The sequence below is a fragment of the Lissotriton vulgaris genome, chromosome 1_1 (genome assembly GCF_964263255.1).
Source record: "Lissotriton vulgaris chromosome 1_1, aLisVul1.2, whole genome shotgun sequence".
NCBI lineage: Eukaryota > Metazoa > Chordata > Amphibia > Caudata > Salamandridae > Lissotriton > Lissotriton vulgaris.
In genome coordinates, this window is record NC_141685.1 from 591,797,585 (window position 1) to 591,819,867 (window position 22,283).

The following is a 22,283-nucleotide window of genomic DNA, read 5'->3' on the forward strand; positions in this document are numbered from 1 at the left end:
TTCACCTGGCGATGCTCACTTCCCCCTCTGGAAACCTTCAACCGGAGTCCGCTGTGAAACAAAACTTTTTTTATTTTTTTATGTGCCAACATCTCGCCAAGCCGTCTTCGGAGCGAGGTGGATGGAGAAGGGGGCATCATCACAGGTGAATGCTTTGAGCAAAATACATCTTGCGGAAATAATAAAGCCTCAGCTTAGACACATTTTCTCCTTGAACCAGTGTCTTGCCGATTCTCGTGTGAACTTGGACCACAAGGTATGCTCCCTGCAATCACTTTTCAGGCAAGAGCAGTTCATAAAAAGGTTCTTGCAAGTTTGCATAATTTTAATAACATTTAATAAAAAAATCTTTTGCGATTTCTTCTCCTTTGTTTGCTATCTTCATGGTCAGTGTCTCGCTTCCTATGCTGCAACCCTTCTTTTCTTGCATTTCCCTTTCTTGAGTTCTTGTAATGCTAGGCCCTGCTTTCAAACTCAAACCTACAATTCCTGCAACCTTTCTTGCCCATTTCTTGGTATTACATGTGAACGTTTGTATTTCTAGTGACATTCACTCATGTTGTATGCAAGTCCTTTTATTTAGGGTTTAGCTGTTTGTCTCTCGAGTAGCCAACCTCTGCCCATCCCTTTGTAGCCCGTGTGTGTTGTCTTTGTTTTCAGGAAACAGTCAAGTCAAGTCAAAGAATTTATATAGCGCGCTACATACCCAGAGGGTCTCAAGGCGCTTGAGGAAGGGTGGGGAATTACTTGTCGAATATCCAGGTTTTAAGTTGCTTTCTGAATGCTAGGTGGTTCTGAGTGAGGCGCAGGTGAATGGGAAGCGAGTTCCAGGTTTTAGCCGCCAGGTAGGAGAAGGATCTTCCTCCCATGGTGGTTTTGTTGATGCGAGGTACAGCAGCAAGGGCTTGATTGGAAGAGCGTAGCTGGAGTCGTGGACGGAGTCGTGCCAGAGTCCTGCCCGTCTGCACCCGTCTGCGCCCGTCCGCGCTAAGGACGCGCGGGCCGCGGCAGGACACTAGTGTGGTGCAGTCATGATCCATCAGTACTCCAGTCAGGCTCTTCGCCTGATCAGACGGAATCTGCCCTTTTGTTCGCACTTGCCTCAGCATCCCCTGTGCGGTCCCCGTACCTGCCCGTGTGGTTGTGGGAACTATCGGCACCGATGATGGCCCCTAGCCAAGTATTGCTACATCGGAAGAAGGAACGCTCTCCTCCCAGTGCCATTAAACTCTGGCACCATAATGTCAGATCCCTGTCGAAACACCATCGGGATATTTACAAGCTTATCTCGTTAGAAGGCCCTGATGTCTTCTTTATGACAGACACCTGGCTAGGCGATGAGGACATGGCCATTATCAATCTGGCCCTTCCCCCGGGATACGCAATCCATACATTAAATCGCAAGGGGAGAGGTGGAGGTATAGCTGTGGCTTTTAAAACTTGCCACACCTGCACCTGGAAGCCTATGGACTTGGTTGATGCTGAGTGTGCTCATTTTTCCATCAGCATTGGTCAGACTCAAACATTGTCAGGTCTTCTGATATACCGCCCTCCAGGGAGTGACTCTGCCTTCAGGAAAGCCCTTCCTGAGCTGGTTAGCTCTCTATCTCTGCTCTCCTCCATCGGCGATCTTAACATACATTTCGATGCCATGGAGCTACCAGTGGTTAGAGGTCTGTTGGACGATCTTGAAGCAGTGCAGCTATCCCAACTGGTCCGTCATCCGACCCATGAGGGTGGTCATATACTTGACCCGGTCTTTACTAATCTCCAATTGGCCGAGGTTTCTCCCACTAGACCTATGGGATGGAGCAATCACCATCTCATTGAGCTTCTTATCACAATGGTAACATGTACTAATGGGAAGCCCGATAAAACATCCTTCAGGCGACCCTGGAAAAAGCTCAAACTGGAGGACTTCCACCGTCTTTTGGCCACTACACCTCTGGCTTTTACGGATGACGTCGCAACTGGGTACAACATCTTTCGCGCCTGGATTGTTCAAGCGCTTGATATACTAATCCCGGCCAGCTGGAGCAGAAATCGATCTTCCCAGCCTAATCCCTGGTACTCGGAGGCACTTCGGCGCACTAAAGCTACCTGCCGACAAGCCGAAAGAGCTTGGAGGAAGAACTATGACAAAGATCTATAAACATGCTACCTGGCTAAGGTAAAGATATACCATAGAGCTGTATGCCGGGCCCGAGCTGATTACTATGCTAGGGAGTTCCAGGCGAGTTCCAATCCGTCCAAACTGGTTTTTAAAGTCTTGAAGGAACTCACAGTGAACAGACTTCCTACTACGGAGATCTGTTCCCTTGCTCACTGTGAGTCGTTAGCCAGCTTCTTTGTGGAAAAAGTAAGAGCCATCTATTGCTCCTTTCCCAAAGTTGATCCTGACAGTACGTCTTTAACATTGCGTACTTCTCAGTGCTTGGCCTCGCTTCCCATACCATCGGAACAGGAGTTTAGTCTCCTAGCGGCTAAGGTCAAGTCTGGCTCACCGGATGATCCTTTGAGACCGGCCCAGTTTTTGGACTCTGCATCCTTCTGCCTCCCTCCTATTCGACATCTGGTGGAGCAATCCCTCACCACCGGGTCAGTTCCACCTAGCTGGAAGGCTGCCTGTGTCATGCCCATCATAAAGAAGCCTGGTTTGGATCCGTTGAAGCCGGAGAGTTATCGACCTATCTCCCTCCTCCCATGGGTGACAAAGATCACAAAGGCCCATGTGAATAACATCTTAACAAAACATCTGGCCTCTGCACACCTACTGGATCCTACACAGAATGGTTTTAGACCTGGACATAGTACAGAGACGGCACTCCTATATATGGTTGAACATCTCCGCTCTGTACTAGATGCAGGTCAAACGGCGGCACTGGTCCTTCTAGACCTCAGTGCCGCCTTTGACACTGTATCCCACACCATTCTTATCCGAAGGCTTGGTGAGGCTGGCATATCTGGCAAAGCGCTGGATTGGTTTCAATCGTTCCTCTCGGATCGATCCTTTCAGGTAGTAGTACCACCGTTTAGATCCAAGCCTCATGCCATCACCCAAGGAGTCCCGCAGGGTTCGGCGTTGAGCCCCACTCTCTTCAACCTATACGTTCAACCTTTGGCGGAGGTTGCGAAGAGTTGGGGTCTCACAATGGTATCATACGCCGATGATACCCAGTTGGCGGTGGCTCTAAACGGGGACTCTGACCAACTGGCATCAAACTTTGCGGATGGTTTGAGGGCTGTTGCTAGTTGGCTTACAGCCAACTGTTAACAGCTCAACGCCCTCAAAACCGAGGTGATGGTACTAGGGAAACATCCTGATCTGTGGGGTGTGAGCTGGTGGCCTGAGGAGCTGGGACCTCCTCCAAAACCTGTGTTTGAACTTAAAAATCTTGGCGTCTGGTTGGACTCCAAACTAACCTTCTCGTGTCATACTAAGAAGGTGGCATCCATGTGCTTTGGCATTCTGCGTGGTTTGAGGCCTATCCTCAAATTTTTTGATGCCCCTACACGTCAGATGGTTATTCAAGCTAGCGTACTATCGAGGCTCGATTACGCAAGCTCACTGTTTTTGGGCGCCAACCAGGCGGAAGTCCTGCGACTCCAACGAGTGCAGAACGCGGCAGCCAGGGCCCTGGTGGGTTTGCCGCGTTTCTGCTCTGCCCGCAGTACAATTTCTAAATTGCACTGGCTACCAGTAATTAGACGCATAGAATTTAAGACTCTTTGTTTTGCGTTTAAAATTCTTAAAACTGATAGCCCTACCATCCTCCAGCACCTCCTGACTTTGTACACCCCTTCACGCAGCCTCCGTTCTGCCGGTCAGAATCTAGCACTTGTCCCACGTTTCCAAAAATGCAGATTAGGTGGCCGATCGTTTACGGTGCTAGCCTCCAAACTGTGGAACACGCTTCCTGTCCACATTCGCTCTTTAGAAGATCTTTTTGCTTTCAGGAAAGCTGTTAAAACTTATCTTTTCCCCCTGCCTTATTAAAAACTCCCTACTTTGTCTGATTCCGTTAGTTATGTTACCTTTCAGATAGAGCGCCGGGACGCCCCTTTGCTGGGGCAGCTGTGCGCTCAAAAATTTAATGAACATAACATAACATAACATAACAGCTGGCGGGGGGGGGGGGTGTAGAAGGAAAGTCGTGTGTTGAGGCATTCGGGTCCAAGATCGTAAAGTGCTTTGTGTGCGTGGGTTAGGAGGCGGAATGTTATCCTCTTACTGACGGGGAGCCAGTGGAGGTCTTTCAGGTGACCAGAAATGTGGTCTTTACGCAGGATGTCTAGTATGAGTCTGGCTGATGCGTTCTGGATAAGTTGTAGTTTATTCTGAAGTTTTGCGGTGGTACCGGCGTATAGGGTGTTTCCGTAGTCCAGGCGGCTTGTAACCAGTGCGTGGGTGACAGTTTTTCTTGTTTCGGTGGGGATCCAGCGAAATGTTTTTTTGAGCATGCGAAGAATGTTGAAGCAAGACGAAGAAACGGCGTTGACTTGTCTGGTCATCGAGAGTGAGGAGTCCAGGATGACGCCCAGGTTCCGTGCGTGGTCCGTCGGGATAGGTGCTTTTCCTAGGGCCGCTGGCCACCAAGAGTCGTCCCAGGCGGAGGGGAGGTACCTAAGATAAGGACTTCTGTTTTGTCTGAATTCAGTTTCAGACGGCTGTGCTTCATCCACTCGGCTACTTCTTTCATTCCTTCATGTAGGTTGGTTTTGGCGGTGTTAGGGTCTTTGGTGAGTGAGAGGATCAGTTGAGTGTCATCAGCGTAGGAGATGATGTTGAGGTTGTGTTGGCGTGCGATGGCCGCGAGGGGGCTCATGTATACGTTGAAGAGGGTAGGGCTGAGTGAAGATCCTTGTGGCACGCCGCAAATGACTTCAGTGGCCTCTGACTTGAATGGTGGGAGGCGGACTCTCTGAGTTCTTCCGGCAAGGAACGAGGTGATCCATTCCAGTGCTTTTCCTTGGATTCCGATGTTACTGAGGCATTGTAACAGGGTGCTATGACAGACTGTGTCGAAGGCTGCGGAGAGGTCGAGGAGGATGAGGGCGACTGTGTCCCCATTGTCCAGTAGAGTTCGAATGTCGTCTGTTGCTGCGATGAGTGCGGTCTCAGTGCTGTGTTTGGCTCGGAAGTCGGACTGTGATTGAGGTCTCCCAATAGAATGTAGTCCTCGGAGGGGAGGGCGTGTGGGCTGATGAAGTCAGTGATGTCTTCGCTGAATTGTGCGCGGGGTCCTGGTGGCCTGTAGAGGAGGGTACCTCTGAGTGTGGTTTTGGGGTCGGTGTGGATCTGGAAGTGAAGGAGTTCGGTGATAGCGAGGTTGACGTCTGTGCTGGTTGAGATGCGGATGGAATTCTTATAGACGATGGCGATTCCTCCTCCTGTTTGCTTGATGCGGTCCTTACGGATGATCTTATAGCCTTCCGGGATGGCAATGGTGATGTCTGGGGCTGAGGAGGCGTTCATCCATGTTTCTGTTAGGAAGGCGACGTCCGGAGAGATGGTGTCTAGTAGATTCCAAAGGTCGATGGCGTGTCTGTGGACCGAGCGGGTGTTGAGCAGGATGCATTTTAGGTGGTTGGGGTCAGATCTCAGTTTGGTGTTAGTGGATGAGGAGTAGGTCTTGGTGCCGTCATACTTGCAGGAGTTGCATGTGAAGGGTCCATGGGTGTGTCCAGGAGCGGCTTGGGCGCAGTTGGGGAGGCGGCCGGGGTTTAGGGCTAGGAGGGTGGAGGCGTCGTATGTAATGCGGGTGGGGTGGGTGGAACAGAGGCCAGGGGGTCTGGCGCTGGGCGCGGTCTAGGCGCGGACGGGCATAGACTGGCTTACCTTTGGCACACCTTCGGCGCGGCCGTAGCGCGTGGACGCTGCGCGTTGGGACATCTGCCTTAAGTGGAGAGTGGATAGGGGCGGAGCGTGGGAGGGTCAGCCGGGAGGCGGGAGCGAGGTGGGGGAAGGGCCAGGGGATGCACACAAAATGGCAGCAACAACAACAAGGCAGCAACAACAACAAGCTTTGCAGCAGGGGAAACGGAGGTGCTTTTAAATAATCAAGTATCTCTTATCAAGCACAGCCAAGAAGTGCGCGCTGGCGATATGAAAAGCACTAACAATCCAGGCACTATGGTTTAAATACAGACAGTGCAGTCAAGCGCTACTAAATGGGAAATGGTCTGCACTCAAGCGCTATGATAGTAAATGCAGAGGCAGAGTCAGGCGCTACAATCACAGGTTAACACTCAGCGCTACGATAAGATTTCAGCAGAGTCAGGCGCTACAATACCAGGTCTTCGCTGGAGGAAGGCAAGGGGAGCAACCGTTCGTGTCCAGGACAGGACGGTCACAGCTCAAAGAGGGTGCGAGGACGTCCTATGGTTTCCGTGGTTGGGAGGGTCAGCCGTCTTAGGCTCTACAAAGAAAGGCCTGCTGCAGCTGCTTCTTTTAATAAGCTAGATAAGGGAGACGCAGTAATAACCAGTTTCTCAGGGGTTAGTTTCCTCTTTTGTCTTGGGAAATTCTGAAAATCATTCCGGGTACCAAATGATGTGAAAATGGAAAGAAACAACGAAAGAATCCAAAATTAAGAAATGCTAAAATAACGAAGAAAATAGGAGTGCATCATTAATTAAAAGGGGCCTGGGTTGAAATTAGAGACAAGGTAATATTATGGAAAATACATGTTTATGGGGTCCTATGCAACCGAGGTGGTTGAGTCCATTTACCACCGATGTCCTGGGACCTGGGGTACTGGGGACACTGATAGCTGAGCACCAAGTCAATCTTTTTAGCACTTGCCTCTCAGGGTAACATGGTGAACAGTCTGAAGTGTACTCGGGGCAGTGTCGTGGAGTCAGAGACTCAGAACATAACAATGAATCGGACACCGCCCAAAAATGGTATCTTCAGCCAGTACTGCTACTTCACAAGAAAAAGTTCTTAACATATCAACACGTGAAACTACATGAAGATATGGAACACTGGAATACAAGCACACTGCTCATAGGCGGTTATCTAGAACTTATGGCAATGAGCGCTGCAGGGGGAAATGTATTGTAGACCGTTCCTGCAAACGGTACACAAAGTGAGCAGCTCTCCAAGTTCAGTGACACAAATGTCCGCCTCTGTAATAAGAAGTATTACAACATTGCTAGCTTGTTGCACTTCTTCACCCGTACAGGGACCCAAGTGATGAGACCACCAGATTTACCTGCATATTGCAGCAGTGGCCTCAGATGCGAGGGTGCTACCAATCGATTCAGTTTGCGGTCCCCTCATATCCGGCCCTGCCTCTCTTAGGAGACGTCTCGCTTCCAATACTGGCCTTAGTCAAGCACAGCAGCACTTAGGGTGCTGCTCAGGCTCAAGGTAGACACACCCAAGCAAAAAGCACAGCCACCTATGGGTTTTGGGAGTTCAAAGGGACATTATAGCTAGGTCAAGAGCAATGAGCCAACATCCACAGGTGTGTAACAAACATCACTGGTCTTTGATCCTCCCAGCAGCACCACAGCAGCAAACACCACCTCTGCTCTCCATTTGCAAATCGATATCCTATGTTTTGGAGATCTTTTCCTGGAATCATATAATCAGCCATGCTGCCAATGATAGTAACAACACAACTTCTATAAAAAAAAAACCAATTTGACAATTCCAGGCCCCAAAAGCTATAAGAATCGGCTGGGTGGCAGGAAGGAATATGCTACTTACTAGTATGCATCTGTTCTTGGCATAGAGGGCTGCAGAGTGGTACATTTATGAATAGATCGCCATCTGGTGTAGGGCTTGGATGATTGCACTTGTTTTTATCTTGAAGTCTTTTGTCACGAGACTGATGACTCCTCCTTTGGGTGCTAGTGCGCATGGGCATCGGCTCCATCCTTAGATTGTTTTGCCATAGTAGGGTTAGATGGAGTAGTATGATAGAATACAGAGAGAAATGCCCGTGTAAGTGTATCTAAATAAGATAGTGTTGGAACAGACACAGGTTTCCGGGGAGGCTGGGAGGGCATGTACCACTCTGCAGCCCTCTATGCCAAGAACAGATGCATACTGGTAAGTAGCATATTCCGTTCGAGGCATATGGGCTGCAGATGGTACATTTATGAATAGACTATACTGCAGTTACCTCCCTAGCGGTGGTCACCAGTGTCTGTTGCAACAGTTTGAAATAAAGTTTTTAGTACAGCTTGGCCAACTCTAGCCTGTTGTGTTGCCTGCACATCGGCACAGTAGTGTTTTGTGAAGGTATGCGGTGTAACCCAGGTTGCTGCTTTGCATATGTCATCTAGAGGAATGTTTCCTAAGAATGCCATAGATGCCCCTAGTTTACGTGTAGAGTGAGCTCTAGGAGGAATAGTTAATGTCCTTTTTGCTTTTAAGTAACATATTTGTATACATTTTACAATCCACCTGGCAATGCCTGCTTTAGAGATAGGATTGCCCTTATGCGTAGGAGAAAACGCTACAAATAGTTGTTTGGTTTTTCTGAAAGTTTGTGTTCTTTCTATGTAGTACAATATTGCCCTTTTGACATCTAATGTATGTAGGGCCCTTTCTGCTACCGTCTGTGGTTTTGGAAAGAAGACTGGTAGTTCCACTGGTTGATTGATGTGGAATGCTGAAATTACTTTAGGCAAGAATTTTGGGGTTGTTCTAAGAACCACTTTATTCTGGTGTAACTGTAGGAATGGTTTTTGTATTGTGAATGACAAGCGTCCAGATTTATAGAAATCCGATGGCTGACTATTATCTTGCATTATTTAATGAGCCTCGCTGGCACACTACACTCTGGCCCACACTTGTTGCAGGGAAGATTCCCGGGCCCTGCCTTCTAAGTGCATAGGCACCTTGCACACTAGTTGGAAGTTTGTGCTCCATCTTTATACTATGAAGTAGTCATACATTTCAACAGTCAGCTCTGTTAGTAGTTCTTGACAGTTCTGTCCCTTTGGTTACTTCACTGAAGACTGATTCATCCAAGATCTTTATCTCAAGATATTAGCAGGAAGGTGAGATTAAGCGAGAGGTCTGATAACCTGTGGGTAGTGGCCTTTCCAGCAAACAATAGGGAAGGGTATGTGGTTAACTCCCCAGCTTCAAAGGTTTCTCTGTCGCCTCTTGAACACCCACATGTTTGTTCCAGTTCAAAGGATCGCTTCACTGCCCTGGAAGAGAACTGGAATTCACATATGCTGTCTAGCTTCCCTCCATCCCTTCATCTTAGATACTACTTGTAGCAAATACTAAATTGATTCCAGAGCACCTGTATCATAAACAACCCATACAAATATCCTCTATACAAGCAGAAAGAAGCATCATACAGCATTCATGTCCCACATGGATGGTTGAAGGACCCTGTTGCAGGGGACTGGCGGGCCAATTTACAGTGAGACGGGAGAGGCAATAGGTCACTTTAGTGTATGATGGATATTAATTTGGTTCTTAATTTTTCATTTTATGATGTTTTTATCTTACTATGATCTGCGCAATATATATATATACACTCGTTTTTAATGTATGTTGTAATTTTTTGGTCATTTTGATTGATAGACTAAAGATTTTATGATTAATGTAAATTTTGCCAAAACATGGGGTGGGTTAAGTAAGACATCTCCTGCTCTGTGCTACAGCACAGTGCAGTCTCTGATGTTTGGGAAACAGATAATTCTATTTACAGAGGCCTCAGTTTCTTCTAACCTCCCACTCTGTAAAAAACAAACCGCAAGTACAGGTATTATCTCCTGATAAATGTATGGCCAGTGCATCCCAACGCTTTTACACTCTGAGAGAAACTGCAAGACTCAGTATCTTTTGCGATCAGTTAAAGTTTTTGTGAAGCTAATATGTACCAACAAATGCTACTGGGATATGGCACATAGATGGGTCACTCACTGTGCACAGCCATGAGCTTGGCTTCTATACTGGCAGGGAAAGAGTAGAAAGTATTCAATTGGCAAGCTAGGCTAATGAGCAGGTGCTGTAGGACCCAAAGTGGTAAAAACTCAAATAGTCAAAGGTCAGTCAGACCTCCAAAAGTTACCAAATAGAGGTACTGATGAAGAAATCGGATACAGGAAACTGGAAACAGTGTGCCATATGGGTTTGTAACTTAATATCATCAATCTAGAAACAGCCTATCTATTTAACATGAAAAACTAGTGCCAAGTAAATTACTGGATTACTAGCTGTATTTATTTGCATGCAGCAGACAAGTAGTCAGCACCGAACAGCACAGTAAAAACCAATACCAAACAAGCATTAAAAATGCAATAGGTCTCGCCTTTCATTAAGTTAAAGCTGTTTGCTTTGCTATACAATACTATTAGCAAAGCAAATGGCTTTAACTTAATCAAAGGCAAGACCTATTGCATTTTCAATGCTTCTTAACATGTGTGCTAAGTCCTGCTTGACAGGTCTGCTGGCTTCACTCAACACTTGAACAGAAGGCAACAGGATGCCAAAACTATTCTAGTGTATCCATTATCGCTGGCCACTAAGAACCCTGCTTTCGTTCTATCAGACTTCTGTCTCTGGGTTTATTGTAGGTATAGTAGCTGCTTCAAACCGGACTTTGGAGTTTGATGGAGGACACTAGGATCACTATATTAGTCTCCCGACACATACCCCCAGAACTCAGCTCAGATTTTGCGTGGCCAATGACGTTCACCATCTTTATAATGCCCGATGTGGCTAGGGTTGGTCCTGGAAACTTTACCCCATTAGCTAGAGCATGCCTAGGAGTCATTCCCACCCACTAGCTCATGGCAGACAAAAATGAGGCACCTCCAGGCAGCAACTTCCGAACACTAAAGGACCTGAAGAAGAAGAGCTTTAAATACATGATTGGTTCCCTCTTGTACCTAGGGAAAAGAAATAATTTCCAAGGGTCATAAGGCTGACCTCCTGTTTAAGCTTCAGGTATTAAACAAGCCTCAAGAGGTATTTTCCTGAAGTACCCAGCTGACCAATAACAACTGTATTTGGACTGGACCCTGCTGTTGGACTCCATCAGACACCCTATGCATATTTAAGTGCCGCCCCGCAGTCCTAGGGGGAGTGGGCAAGGGAGGTTTAAAACTAATCCTGTGGTGGATTGGGGCTTAAAAGAAATCGGGAGGTAATATATTTGGCCAGGGCTATCTGTCTTGTCTCAAATTCCCCTAGGTTTCATCCTACCACCACCATTGATTACCATTGACACTTTGTGCTTCTTGGTGCTCTTCCTACCTAAAACTTTAGACATTAATATCTCTGGTTCCCCTGTATAGGACTTTTGCCATTTCGGAGTCATTTGGTTTATTACATTTTACTTAATTTTCCTAAGTTGATTTTTACTTTATTACTGTTTAGGTGCTGCTTGAATGTGTTACACACTGCCCTAAGTTAAGCCTGTGTGCTCTGTGCCAATGCTACCAAGGGGTTGAGCTGAGGTTTATTTGGTGACAGAGTCCACTCTAGAGGTTTGTGATTTTCCGAGGTAGATAGTCACCCACCCCAAGTAATTCAAGGTCTTACACTGACGTTTTCATAGAAGACATTTCTCGTAAAAGGCTATGCAAATTAAAGTTCTGAATCTGAAAAGTCAGCGGAATGCAATTCCGGAACTGACAAAACTGCTAAAGTGACATCAGATACAGCTTCATGGAGCCACATCTGGGGAGGCACCCGAGTGGAGTTGGAGCCGTGGCACAACATAACGCAGAGAGGAGCCATTACAAATTTCTTGTCCAAGTCTGGCGCCTGAGGGAAATTTATGAGATGAAGAAACTGCAGGAAGAAATGTCTATCAGAAAGCAGCACTGCTCTGTGAAGCTAATGAGTTGCAAATTTGAATCAGTTTTCCAGTGCCCACCACCCTCATGTCGAAAACAGTTTCGATTTGGGAATTCAATTGATGTAGCCTTGTCTTTAGAATATCCAGGTTTGAAATGGGCATGGTTTCACCAACCACAAAGATTTTAACAGTAGTGGGAGCCTATCTCGAGAGCGAGTCAAACTGAAGTATTTAGGCTAAGTCATGACATTCAGCAAAGCACCTCAGTCAGTAATCGCAGTCACAGCCAGTCCGAAAATCAGACAAGTTTTACGCAGCATGCTAGTTGATTATGGACATTTTTAACACGTAACGTTATCGTGCAAATCACCAGATACATCTCTTCAGTTGTGGTCCCCTCTCATAACCTGAATACTTTTTATAGTGAGCCGAGCCCAAACCTGAAATTACAAAGGGGGTGGGGAAGACTTAAATCTTGAGAAAGTGTTTCATTTTCAGGAGCTCTAGGGAATTAAACACACATCTTGATGTAAGCTCATACGTTGCATCTTGTACCCAACATGCTTTCCGTCTTTCTTCCTGTGGCTGGAAAATGAGTCATTTCAGCATATCCCTACTAGCAATAGATATGTGTGAGGCTACCTAATGTTGCCACCCTTGCCCACTGAGACTGTGATCATATCCAACGTGTGCCAGCAATATACCAGGCCTCCTGGGGATAGGTCTTGAAACGTGCCAGACCAGGATTCCAAGGGACTTAACTTTACTATTAATCACATGCAGCTCGCACATGAAGAGGAGTCTACTCCCTGTAGAGCGTTAGCGATTCTTACTGCATTAGCCTGGCTCTGGGCAGGGTCATCCTCTGGAGACGAATGCCAAATTACTGAAAAAGCATATGTGGTCACTACATTGTTATCTTAAGCATCACACACGAGAAGACCCGCTGAAAAACACTGAAAATGGAGCTACATAGCAGCATCTGTTGTGCACTCTCGTAGAATCCTTTCAATCATATACACATTCTTATAAAGCAACACTCAAGACAGAGTGCACTGTACAATGAAACGATTGATCAGCAAGCCAACCACTTCCATGACAAAACTATTGTAATCATGTGAATAGAGATCGTTCATAAATGAGCAACAATGTCCAAAGACTGCAAGATAACATCCAATTGCTAGAATACACAAGGACAACTAGTGGTCAAAAAGAAGAAGAAAAAAAAAGAGAGAATAGCACCAGATCAAAGTTATGATCAGTGTACAGAAAAGGTTATCCATCCACCAGATTGCAATGGGGCATAAGTGAATGGTTAAAACATTTGATTGTACCCCCGGTAACCGGGTATATTCCTCTAGAATGAGAACCATGATTGATCAGCTCCAACTGAGCTGCAACTGGAGGAGGATGGGGGGGGGGTGGGAAGAGAGCAAGAGAAAGAGAGGAGGAGGAGTAAGTGCAAACCTGTACAGAGTGCAGATCTGGTGCTCCACAGATCTAAACACATGGTGAATGCCTCATGACTTTATACATGTATGTACAAGTCAGTGTAATGTTATGTGCGGTGTTATTTGTAACCGCATAAGCCTCAACACTGTAGGTATAATACAACACAACAGCAACGTCTGGGCTAGTTTATTCATTAAATGCCAGGTTTTAAAGTGTTTTCTTAAGTGTCGACTGTGGGAATAGAAGCAAAAAGTAGCGAGTTCCATATTTTTGTAATATCTATGAAGAACACTGTCACCATAGGAGGCTATTTTGGATGAGGAAACAGAAGGTGGGATTAAGTTGCAGGAAGACAAGTTTCTAGTGGGATTGTGCTATAAAACAAATTGTTGCAAGAAACAATGGAGAACGTTTATAAAAAGGTTTTAGCATAATCATCATGGCTCTGAAAGTAATTTTGTGATACACTGAGGGACAACAAAGGGTTCCTAGCCTCTTCAGTGCTCATGACAAGGTCAACTCGTCATGGGTTTTACCTGGGCTGTGCTTATGGCGAGTTTACCTTGTCACAAACAATGGGAAATCTCAATTTCCAGCGCACAGCGGTGAAAACCCTAAGCACCCAAGGTGTTAAGTAGGGTGCAATATGGTCCCGTCTTGCAGAACCAACCAAAAGGAGAGCTTCCGCATTTTGCACAAGTTGAAAATCTTGGATGGGTTTGTACTGAGAGGGCTAAGGAGGACCTACCTTTTTGAAGGTTTCAGCTTCAGAATATTGGAGGACATCTACCACGGAGTGATTGCCAAGCAATTGATCAGGTAGTTCTGGTTAAAGAGTGAGGAGTATTCGGACGGCATGATTTGGTGATGATAAACTGAGTGTTATCTGCATACTTAGAGAATCATGCTCTGTATTGATGCAATAACCTAGCAAGCCAGCACAAGTATAGATTGAATAGCAGATGGTAGAGTGTAAAACCCTGGAAACCACAGTCTACCAACCAATGATTTGACCGGGAGGAGGGGAGGGAGGAATAGGACAGTGACAAAGCCTGAAGTGTTAAGAAAAGTTTGAAACAATTGTAATACTGGTCCACACTGTTGGTCTCAAAGTTTTAAAGCGTGGTGCCATCAATGGTTGTCAAATGTTGCAGAGAAGCCTAAACGTACAAGGGCGCCTATACCAGAGATCTATGCCTTACAGCAAAATACCAAAAATCGAGACGTTTTCTGTTGCAACAATTACGTTGCCGTGGTGTTCCGTTTTAGTACTAAATTCATTAGCTCGCCTTTAGAATGTCAGTTAAAAGGCAGCTTTGGCTTCCTTTCACCACTAACGTAATCAATGGGAACCACCACGGTAAACCAGACATTCAAAGAACTTCCAATTGGGGACCTTATGTACAGGGAGGGAACGATGTGCCTCTTCGTGGTGGAACGTTGTCAACAAACATATTCTAGATTGAGCACAAGAAAAAACAAGAAATACATGTGAAAGATCTGTATAGACCGTAGCACAGAAAATTGCAGGACTTATCCACATTGTTCACACATACGAGAGCGTGAAACTTAATTCTACGTGCAAAAAGACAAATAAGCTCTTAACCGTTCGGAGATCTAAAGAAAGCAGCGATTAAAATGTCATTTTAAATAAATATTACTTAAGCATTTCCTTACTTGGCATCCGTTTTACTGGTTCTCCAAGCACTTCTTTTACCATCAGCTCTCCCGACGTAGTTTAGAACTTCGATGGCTACAAAAAAATAAAAAATCTCACTATAACACCACAAGAATTTCCCTACAAGAAAGTATACATAAAAGCGTAAAAGCATTTTGCTACAGAAAGCTTTTCAATCTATGGCATATTTATCTACACAGGCTACTGAACTGGAGGCTCTAAGGCAAGGCTGGATACTTCATATTATGTATACATCAACTGGTCTGGATCACAACAAAAGCAAACAAAACCAGATTATCCATGCTAATAAGGAAATGGCATTACTAAGTAAGGAATTGTATTTGTCAGGTATGTCAGGTAAATAAAACAAAGTACGAATATATATTAAAAAAACTGAAAAAAACACAAACGTCATACGTAAATCCTGCCCCTCCACTTAAAATCTATAAACATGCATTAGTCATATTTATTGATAAAAAGAGAAAAACATTTAATTACTTTCCATTAAGCCTCATATCTGTTCAAGCATTTTAAAAGGACAGTTAGATTATGGAAAACAAATCCGAGGGATGTCTAGAATTGAAACATTTGGACGGGATGGGGATGCATCTAAAGACTTGAGGGACCTTTCAAGGTTGCACAAATCAGATGCAGCAGCGCTTGACTCCTGCCAATGAGAATGCCAAACGAAAGACACTAAGCAAACAGCTTGCCCCAAATATCACCCCGTCCCATCACATGAAGGGACAGATAGCAAAAGTTCACCAGGTGACTTTGATAAAAGGTAATCAGGCCATCATGAGGAATTCTGGGAAAAGGCAGGAGCCAAACACCCCCCCCCCCAACCCCATCAGATAAGAAGAGACTAGAAATATACAAACTCCCCTTCAACCAAATGGGTTTAAATGGATGTCATCCAATGCGTAGTAGGACATTTGACCAAAACCTTGGATAAAGAGATCTGCAGCAACCTTAGGACAGAATGCCTACGTCCAACCCTAGATGAAACAGTAACAGGGATGCCAGAGGTAGATGGCAGAAAGGCCACATTTCTTCCACAGTTTCTTAAAGACACAGGCTCCAGATACACCCATATCGTGGGTCACTCTTGGTGTCGGGTGCCGTGAAACGCGGCGGTGTACCGAGTCTTAAAATTAGAGCTCCAGTTCTCTTTACCCATACCCAGCCGGGCCGGGAACAAAGACACAGCACTCCCGAGCTCAAGAATTTCAGCAAAAAGTTTTGTTAATCAAGCAAACGCGTTTTGGGACAGCGTCCCTTCGTCAGTGTTTCAACAGTGAGGAGCGCAGCTCCATTTTTTGGAATATCGCAGCTGGTCGCAAACATAAATGACGGACTGTTCACAGCCACAATAAGGTGGCGCCATCTTAGAGTGTCTATTTCGGCTTCAATGCCCAGCATTTAAAAATACAATTAAAACACAGAGTCTTAAAGTGTTTGAGTTTGCAAAACATTTAGCCGTGTATCGGCACGCGCGACTAATATTATAGTCGCGAGACAACTCCCTCATATGTTATCTGCTTTGGGGTATGCTCTCGATTGGGCTCAGGAGTGCGAGCTAGAAATATCATTGCCATGATGATAGTCACGATCAACAGACCATGGCATGAATTATATTTGAACCTAATTTAGGTACTATCTTGCCGTGGATCAGCAATCGCAGCCTAATGGCTGCATACGTTCACACATCCAAAATCCCTCTCAGAGAGCATCCTCTGTGCCACTTATTTTGATCAAGTCGCTACATGATTGAAACCTCACAAACATAAATATCCACCACCCACCACAATTTCTCAACATTTCTTTACATTTTCTATGTGATTAACAATTTCATTACATTTCATTTCAGAAATTACCTCCTTCCAAAAATCATCATCAATCTCATATATTTCTCAGTTTCAACAGGAAAGGAATGCATCATCCTAGGTGAGTTGCCATCTCCTCCCCCATATTGAGACCTCCCGGTGCCTTCGTTTCGAGATCAATTATGTAACGAGATTCAAGTCTCCTAAGAGTTAAGAGACTGTTTCCTCCCCTCTGGCTTTCCGGGACACAGTCTAAACAGAAAAACCTTAAAAAGGTCTCCGTTACTGTTGTGCTTTATCGCAAAATGTCGAGCGACAGGGTAGGTAAAATCCTTATTCATGATCGCTCTCATGTGCTCTAAGACTCTTAGTTTTACAGAATTGATTATACTGCCGATGTATTTTAATTGGCAGGGACATATCAGGCAATAGACCGCATGGTCCGTCTGACAGGACATGAACTTGCTGATTCTCCTTTCACTTTGGCATCCTCTTACTTGGTAGGTTAGTGTGTGTTTACTGAAAGCACAGGCTTTACACCTCCCACAAGGGAAGAAGCCCTTTGCCTCCTTTAATGTACCTCTTGTGCTACGTATAGGTTCTAGATGGCTATGAACCATATGATCTCTCAGGGATCTTGCCTTCCTGAAGGTGAGTTGTGGGTTTTTTGGTATATCTGACCCCACAATATGGTCTGTTTTCAGAATGTGCCAATGTTTGGTCATGATTGCTCTAAGTTTTGAGGAGTTCACTGAATAGGTGGTTACCATACGAAATTTCCCTTCTACAATTGATCTTTCTTTTCGAACAATGCATTGCGTGGCACTTTTTTCACACGACTCAAAGTATCAAGTAAGAGGTTTGGTTTGTATCCCCTCTTTACGTGGGTGACTACTCGTGGCAAATAGGATACTATTCCCAGCTGTTGGCTTACGGTAGAGGGAAGTTGAAATGTTCCCTTCCTGTATTCTTACTTGTAAGTCTAAGTAGTTGACTTGTGATTTGCTTAAATCCCCCGTGAACCTTAGGTTGCAGTCATTGTGGTTTAACACCTCGACATATTCTTGCACCTCCTTGATAGACCCATCCCATTACCAGGAACAGGTCATCAATGTACCTGTACCAGGTAACCACTGTGCTGTTCCATGTGGCGTTTGCGGGACCCCAGGTTTCCTGCTCCTCCCACCGGCCCACGAATAAATTAGTGTAGCTGGGGGCGAAGCAGGAACCCATCGCTGTGCCCGACATTTGCCTGTACAGGACATCCTGAAAAAGAAAATGTCATTTAAACAAAAGTCAACTAATTCAAGTATCATTCTGTTGTGCATGGCAAATTTTAGTGGTTTCTTTCTCAGGAAGTAGTCAATGGCATCGAGTCCTTGTCTATGCTCAATGCAAGTGTATAAACTCGTTATGTCGAGGGTTGCCATCACATAGGTTGGTTGCCATACCAGACTTTCAATTTTCTCAATAAAGTCTGTCGTGTCTCGAATGTAGGATTTTAATTCCAAGACAAATTCAAAGAGATAGTGGTCCAAAAATTTCGAAAGGTTTTCTGTCAGTCCTCCTATAGAGGAGATGATTGGTCTCCCTGGGGGTTTATTAATGTCCTTATGAACTTTTGGCAGATGGTAGAATGTGGGTAAGATGGGATTGGTAGTTTTCAAGAATAGATATTCTTCTAATTCTAACATCTGTTTATTATGCCACTATCTCAAAAGTTCATGTAAGGTTTCAATACTAGTCAAGTATTCCTTCATGTCAATATGTGCATAACAGTGAGTATCCTGTAACTGACGTGTTGCTTCAACATAGTTTTCACGTGACATAATCACGATGTTACCCCCTTTGTCGGAGGGTTTGCAAATGATAGATTTATCGTCTGCCAGAGTTCTTATTGCCATCCTTTGTTCCTTAGTGATGTTAAAGTCATTTCTCTGCCTTGTGTTCATTGTTCTCATGGCCATCAGATTCATGATGACTGCATCAGAGAATGTATCGATGGCATCCGTTGTGGTTTGAGGCATAAATTTAGAAGGTAATTTAAAACCACTATTTGGAGCCTCCTGGTCAACATCAACATTTGCTAGTCTCTGGGTAAGAGTGTTGTTGGAAGCACTCATCTCACAATCATTGCCTTTTCGCAAATTTTCTAGGAGCTCACATGTCGTTAGGTCGTTTACACTTAGAAGATCTGTCCCCTTCTTATTGCCACGTAAATACTTGACCTCATTAGCTGTTGGTTTTACTTTAAAATACTTGTGCAACTTAATCTTCCTAGTAAATTTATAGAAGTCAATCCTTTTTTGGGTATATTCCATGTGCACATACGGGCAAAAAGTCAGTCCCAGTTTTAAACCAGACTCCTCACACGGGGTTAGAACTCGGTTGGATAAATTGACAATTGTTAAGGAATCGCCTTGTCTCACCATCTTTGTCCTCTCCTGCTTCTTGTTGTTCGCGAGGCTATACTGCTCTTTCCTTTGCCTCTTCCTTTTCCAGCCACCTCGTCTCATTTGTCTGCCTCCTCCGGTGGCTTGTTTTTTCCATCCCTTAACCAACTGTGCCTGATGACTTTGAACTCCTGATGAAAAGGAGTCTTCGTTGGTGGGACAGATGAGCCTGCCGCTTCATCCCCGGAGACTTCACTTGCATTCACATCCGAGTCAGACGTTTCAATTCTTGGTTTAGGTGGCGCCCCTGGCATCAGATCTTTCTTTGCCAAGTCTTTTCGTGGTTGATCGTACTTTTTGGCAAAGGTTAGTACTCTACCCATTGTGTAATCACGCTCGTCCCGATCAAATTTCTCCTGTTTCCTCATCTTGATTTTCAGCTCATACTTTTGTAATCTCTTTTTCATGGCCGTTCGTAGTTGTTCTTGTTCATCCTTCTCAGGGTTTTTAAGTAGCTCATCTTCCATTGCCTCAATTTCTTTGACCGTTTTGTCCCGGTCACTCCAAGCAAATTGTACCAGGATTTCCAGCATTCCTTTGCAGGATAAGGCAATGTGGGCGGCCCATGCTTCCAGCAGGAGAGGGTCGGGATTCTCATAGGCGGGGACGGTGAATATTGGCAGTCCCCTAGGCACTCGCTGTACTTCAATGTAACCCTGAAGTGATGTTCCCTCCCACGACTTCCGAAGTTCTCTCAGAGTTTTTCTAATTTCTGGAATTGGGTAGCCAAGGTACTTTTTACCTCCGTAATTGCTTTTGGCGGTGGTTTCGTTATGTCCGGGTTTTTATTTTTAAACATGTCCCCGGCTGCGTCCCTGCGCTCACTCATGTTGAACATATTAATGCGTGATGGGGTTTAGGCGGTCCGATCCCGGAATCTCGCCTCCATCCTCCTGTTGCTGTCTATCTTCAATGAGCCCTCAGCACACCGCTGAACAATTTGCAGTTTTGGGACACCGGATAACAAATAGGGAGAGACTCTCAAATGTTGGCTTACCGCTTTTCTCGTCGCTGAAAGCTATGTTTTTCTGCCAACCTCTCCCTATGCCGTAATATGTCTCCTTTTCAATCCGGTTCGAAGTCTTTTCTCCCAAATCGACTCCTGCAGACAGCGGAGAATCACTCTTCTCCTTCTCGTTTGCAGATGGCGGCGGTGCACCCACGTGAAAAGATACAGGCTCCAGATACACCGATATCGTGGTTAACTCTTGGTGTCGGGTGCCGTGAAACGCGGCGGTGTACCGAGTCTTAAAATTACAGCTCCAGTCCTCTTTACCCATACCCAGCTGGGCCGGGAACAAAGACACAGCACTCCTGGGCTTAAGAATTTCAGCAAAAAGTTTTTTATTCAAGCAAACGCGTTTCGGGACAGCGTCCCTTCGTCAGTGTTTCAACAGTAAGGAGCGCAGCTCCATTTTTTTACATAATGCAGCTGGTCGCAAACATAAACGACAGACTGTTCACAGCCACAATAAGGTGGCGCCATCTTAGAGTGTCTATTTCGGCTTCAATGCTCAGCATTTAAAAATACAATTAAAACACAGAGTCTTAAAGTGTTTGAGTTTGCAAAACATTTCGCCGTGTATCGGCACGCGCGACTAATATTATAGTCGCGAGACAACTCCCTCATATGTTATCTGCTTTGGGGTATGCTCTCTCGATTGGGCTCAGGAGTGTGAGCTAGATAGATCATTGCCATGATGACAGTCACGATCAACAGACCATGGCATGAATTATATTTGAACCTAATTTAGGTACTATCTTGCCGTGGATCGGCAATCGCAGCCTAATGGCTGCATACGTTCACACATCCAAAATCCCTCTCAGAGAGCATCCTCTGTGCCACTTATTTTGATCAAGCCGCTACATGATTGAAACCTCACAAACATAAATATCCACCACCCACCACAATTTCTCAACATTTCTTTACATTTTCTATGTGATTAACAATTTAATTACATTTCATTTCAAAAATTACCTCCTTCCAAAAATCATCATCAATCTCATACATTTCTCAGTTTCAACAGGAATGGAATGCATCATCCTAGGTGAGTTGCCATCTCCTCCCCCATATTGAGACCTCCCGGTGCCTTCGTTTCGAGATCAATTATGTAAAGAGATTCAAGTCTCCTAAGAGTTAAGAGTCTGTTTCCTCCCCTCGGGCTTTCCGGGACACAGTCTAAACAGAAAAACCTGTTACTGTTGTGCTTTATGGCAAAATGTCGAGCGACAGGGTAGGTAAAATCCTTATTCATGATCGCTCTCATGTGCTCTAAGACTCTTAGTTTTACAGCATTGATTGTACTGCCGATGTATTTTAATTGGCAGGGACATATCAGGCAAAAGACTGCATGGTCCGTCTGACAGGACATGAACTTGCTGATTCGCCTTTCACTTTGGCATCCTCTTACTTTGTTCCCAGCCCAGCTGGGTATGGGTAAAGAGGACTGAAGCTGTAGTTTCTTAAAGACCTTAAGAAGGGTATGGACCCTTCCTGGTGATCACGTCAGTATAAGGTTCCAGAAATAGCAGGCCACTGCCCAATATCTCAGATATGACTGAAGAAGTTAAATAGTCAGGTTCCATGATATCACCTGAAATTGTGTCCAGCTAGGATGAAAGAACAAGCATATTTCTGGGCAACACCAATTGTTTAATCTCAGAGAGGTGCAGGTTCTCATTACAGTTACTGCTAAACCTGGTGAAGTGGTACAGAGAGGCTTTTCGGTGAGGCTTTCCACAAAGAGCTGAGGGAATTTGTCTTTACGTTTGCACTCTAGGATAAAAGCGCAGACCTTTATTAAAAACATCTTGGTTCTGAAGGTTTTTGGTGAGGATGGTCGAGCCAGGGGGGAGCTCTAACAGCCAGTCCCCGAATCAAAGGGGAAAGGGGACAAATCTAGGAGAGCACAGAGATGGGACCAAAGCAAGTTTAGCTCCTCCAGAGAGGCAGGGATTATACGAGGGCTTTTAGAGGCACTAGTAATTCTCCCAAGCAGATATTCTTAAATCCTTTCTTCCCAAGTATGAGCTTGTGGGAGGGGGGGGGGGGGGGGGGGGGGGAGTGAGCTGGAACAATTCACCCGCAACT

The 22,283-nt window shown here is 45.2% G+C and overlaps 1 protein-coding gene across 6 annotated transcripts in view; it reads right to left on the reverse strand.

Annotated features, from left to right (window-relative positions):
- Window positions 1-22,283, reverse strand: part of SSX2IP (SSX family member 2 interacting protein) — a 632,083-nt gene that overhangs the window by 305,819 nt on the left and 303,981 nt on the right. For all 6 annotated transcript variants that reach the window (XM_086954035.1, XM_086954027.1, XM_086954031.1 and 3 more), the window contains one exon: window positions 14,913-14,988. In XM_086954035.1, coding sequence (XP_086810161.1) covers window positions 14,913-14,988 — 76 coding nt within the window. The remainder of the gene's footprint in view (window positions 1-14,912; window positions 14,989-22,283) is intronic.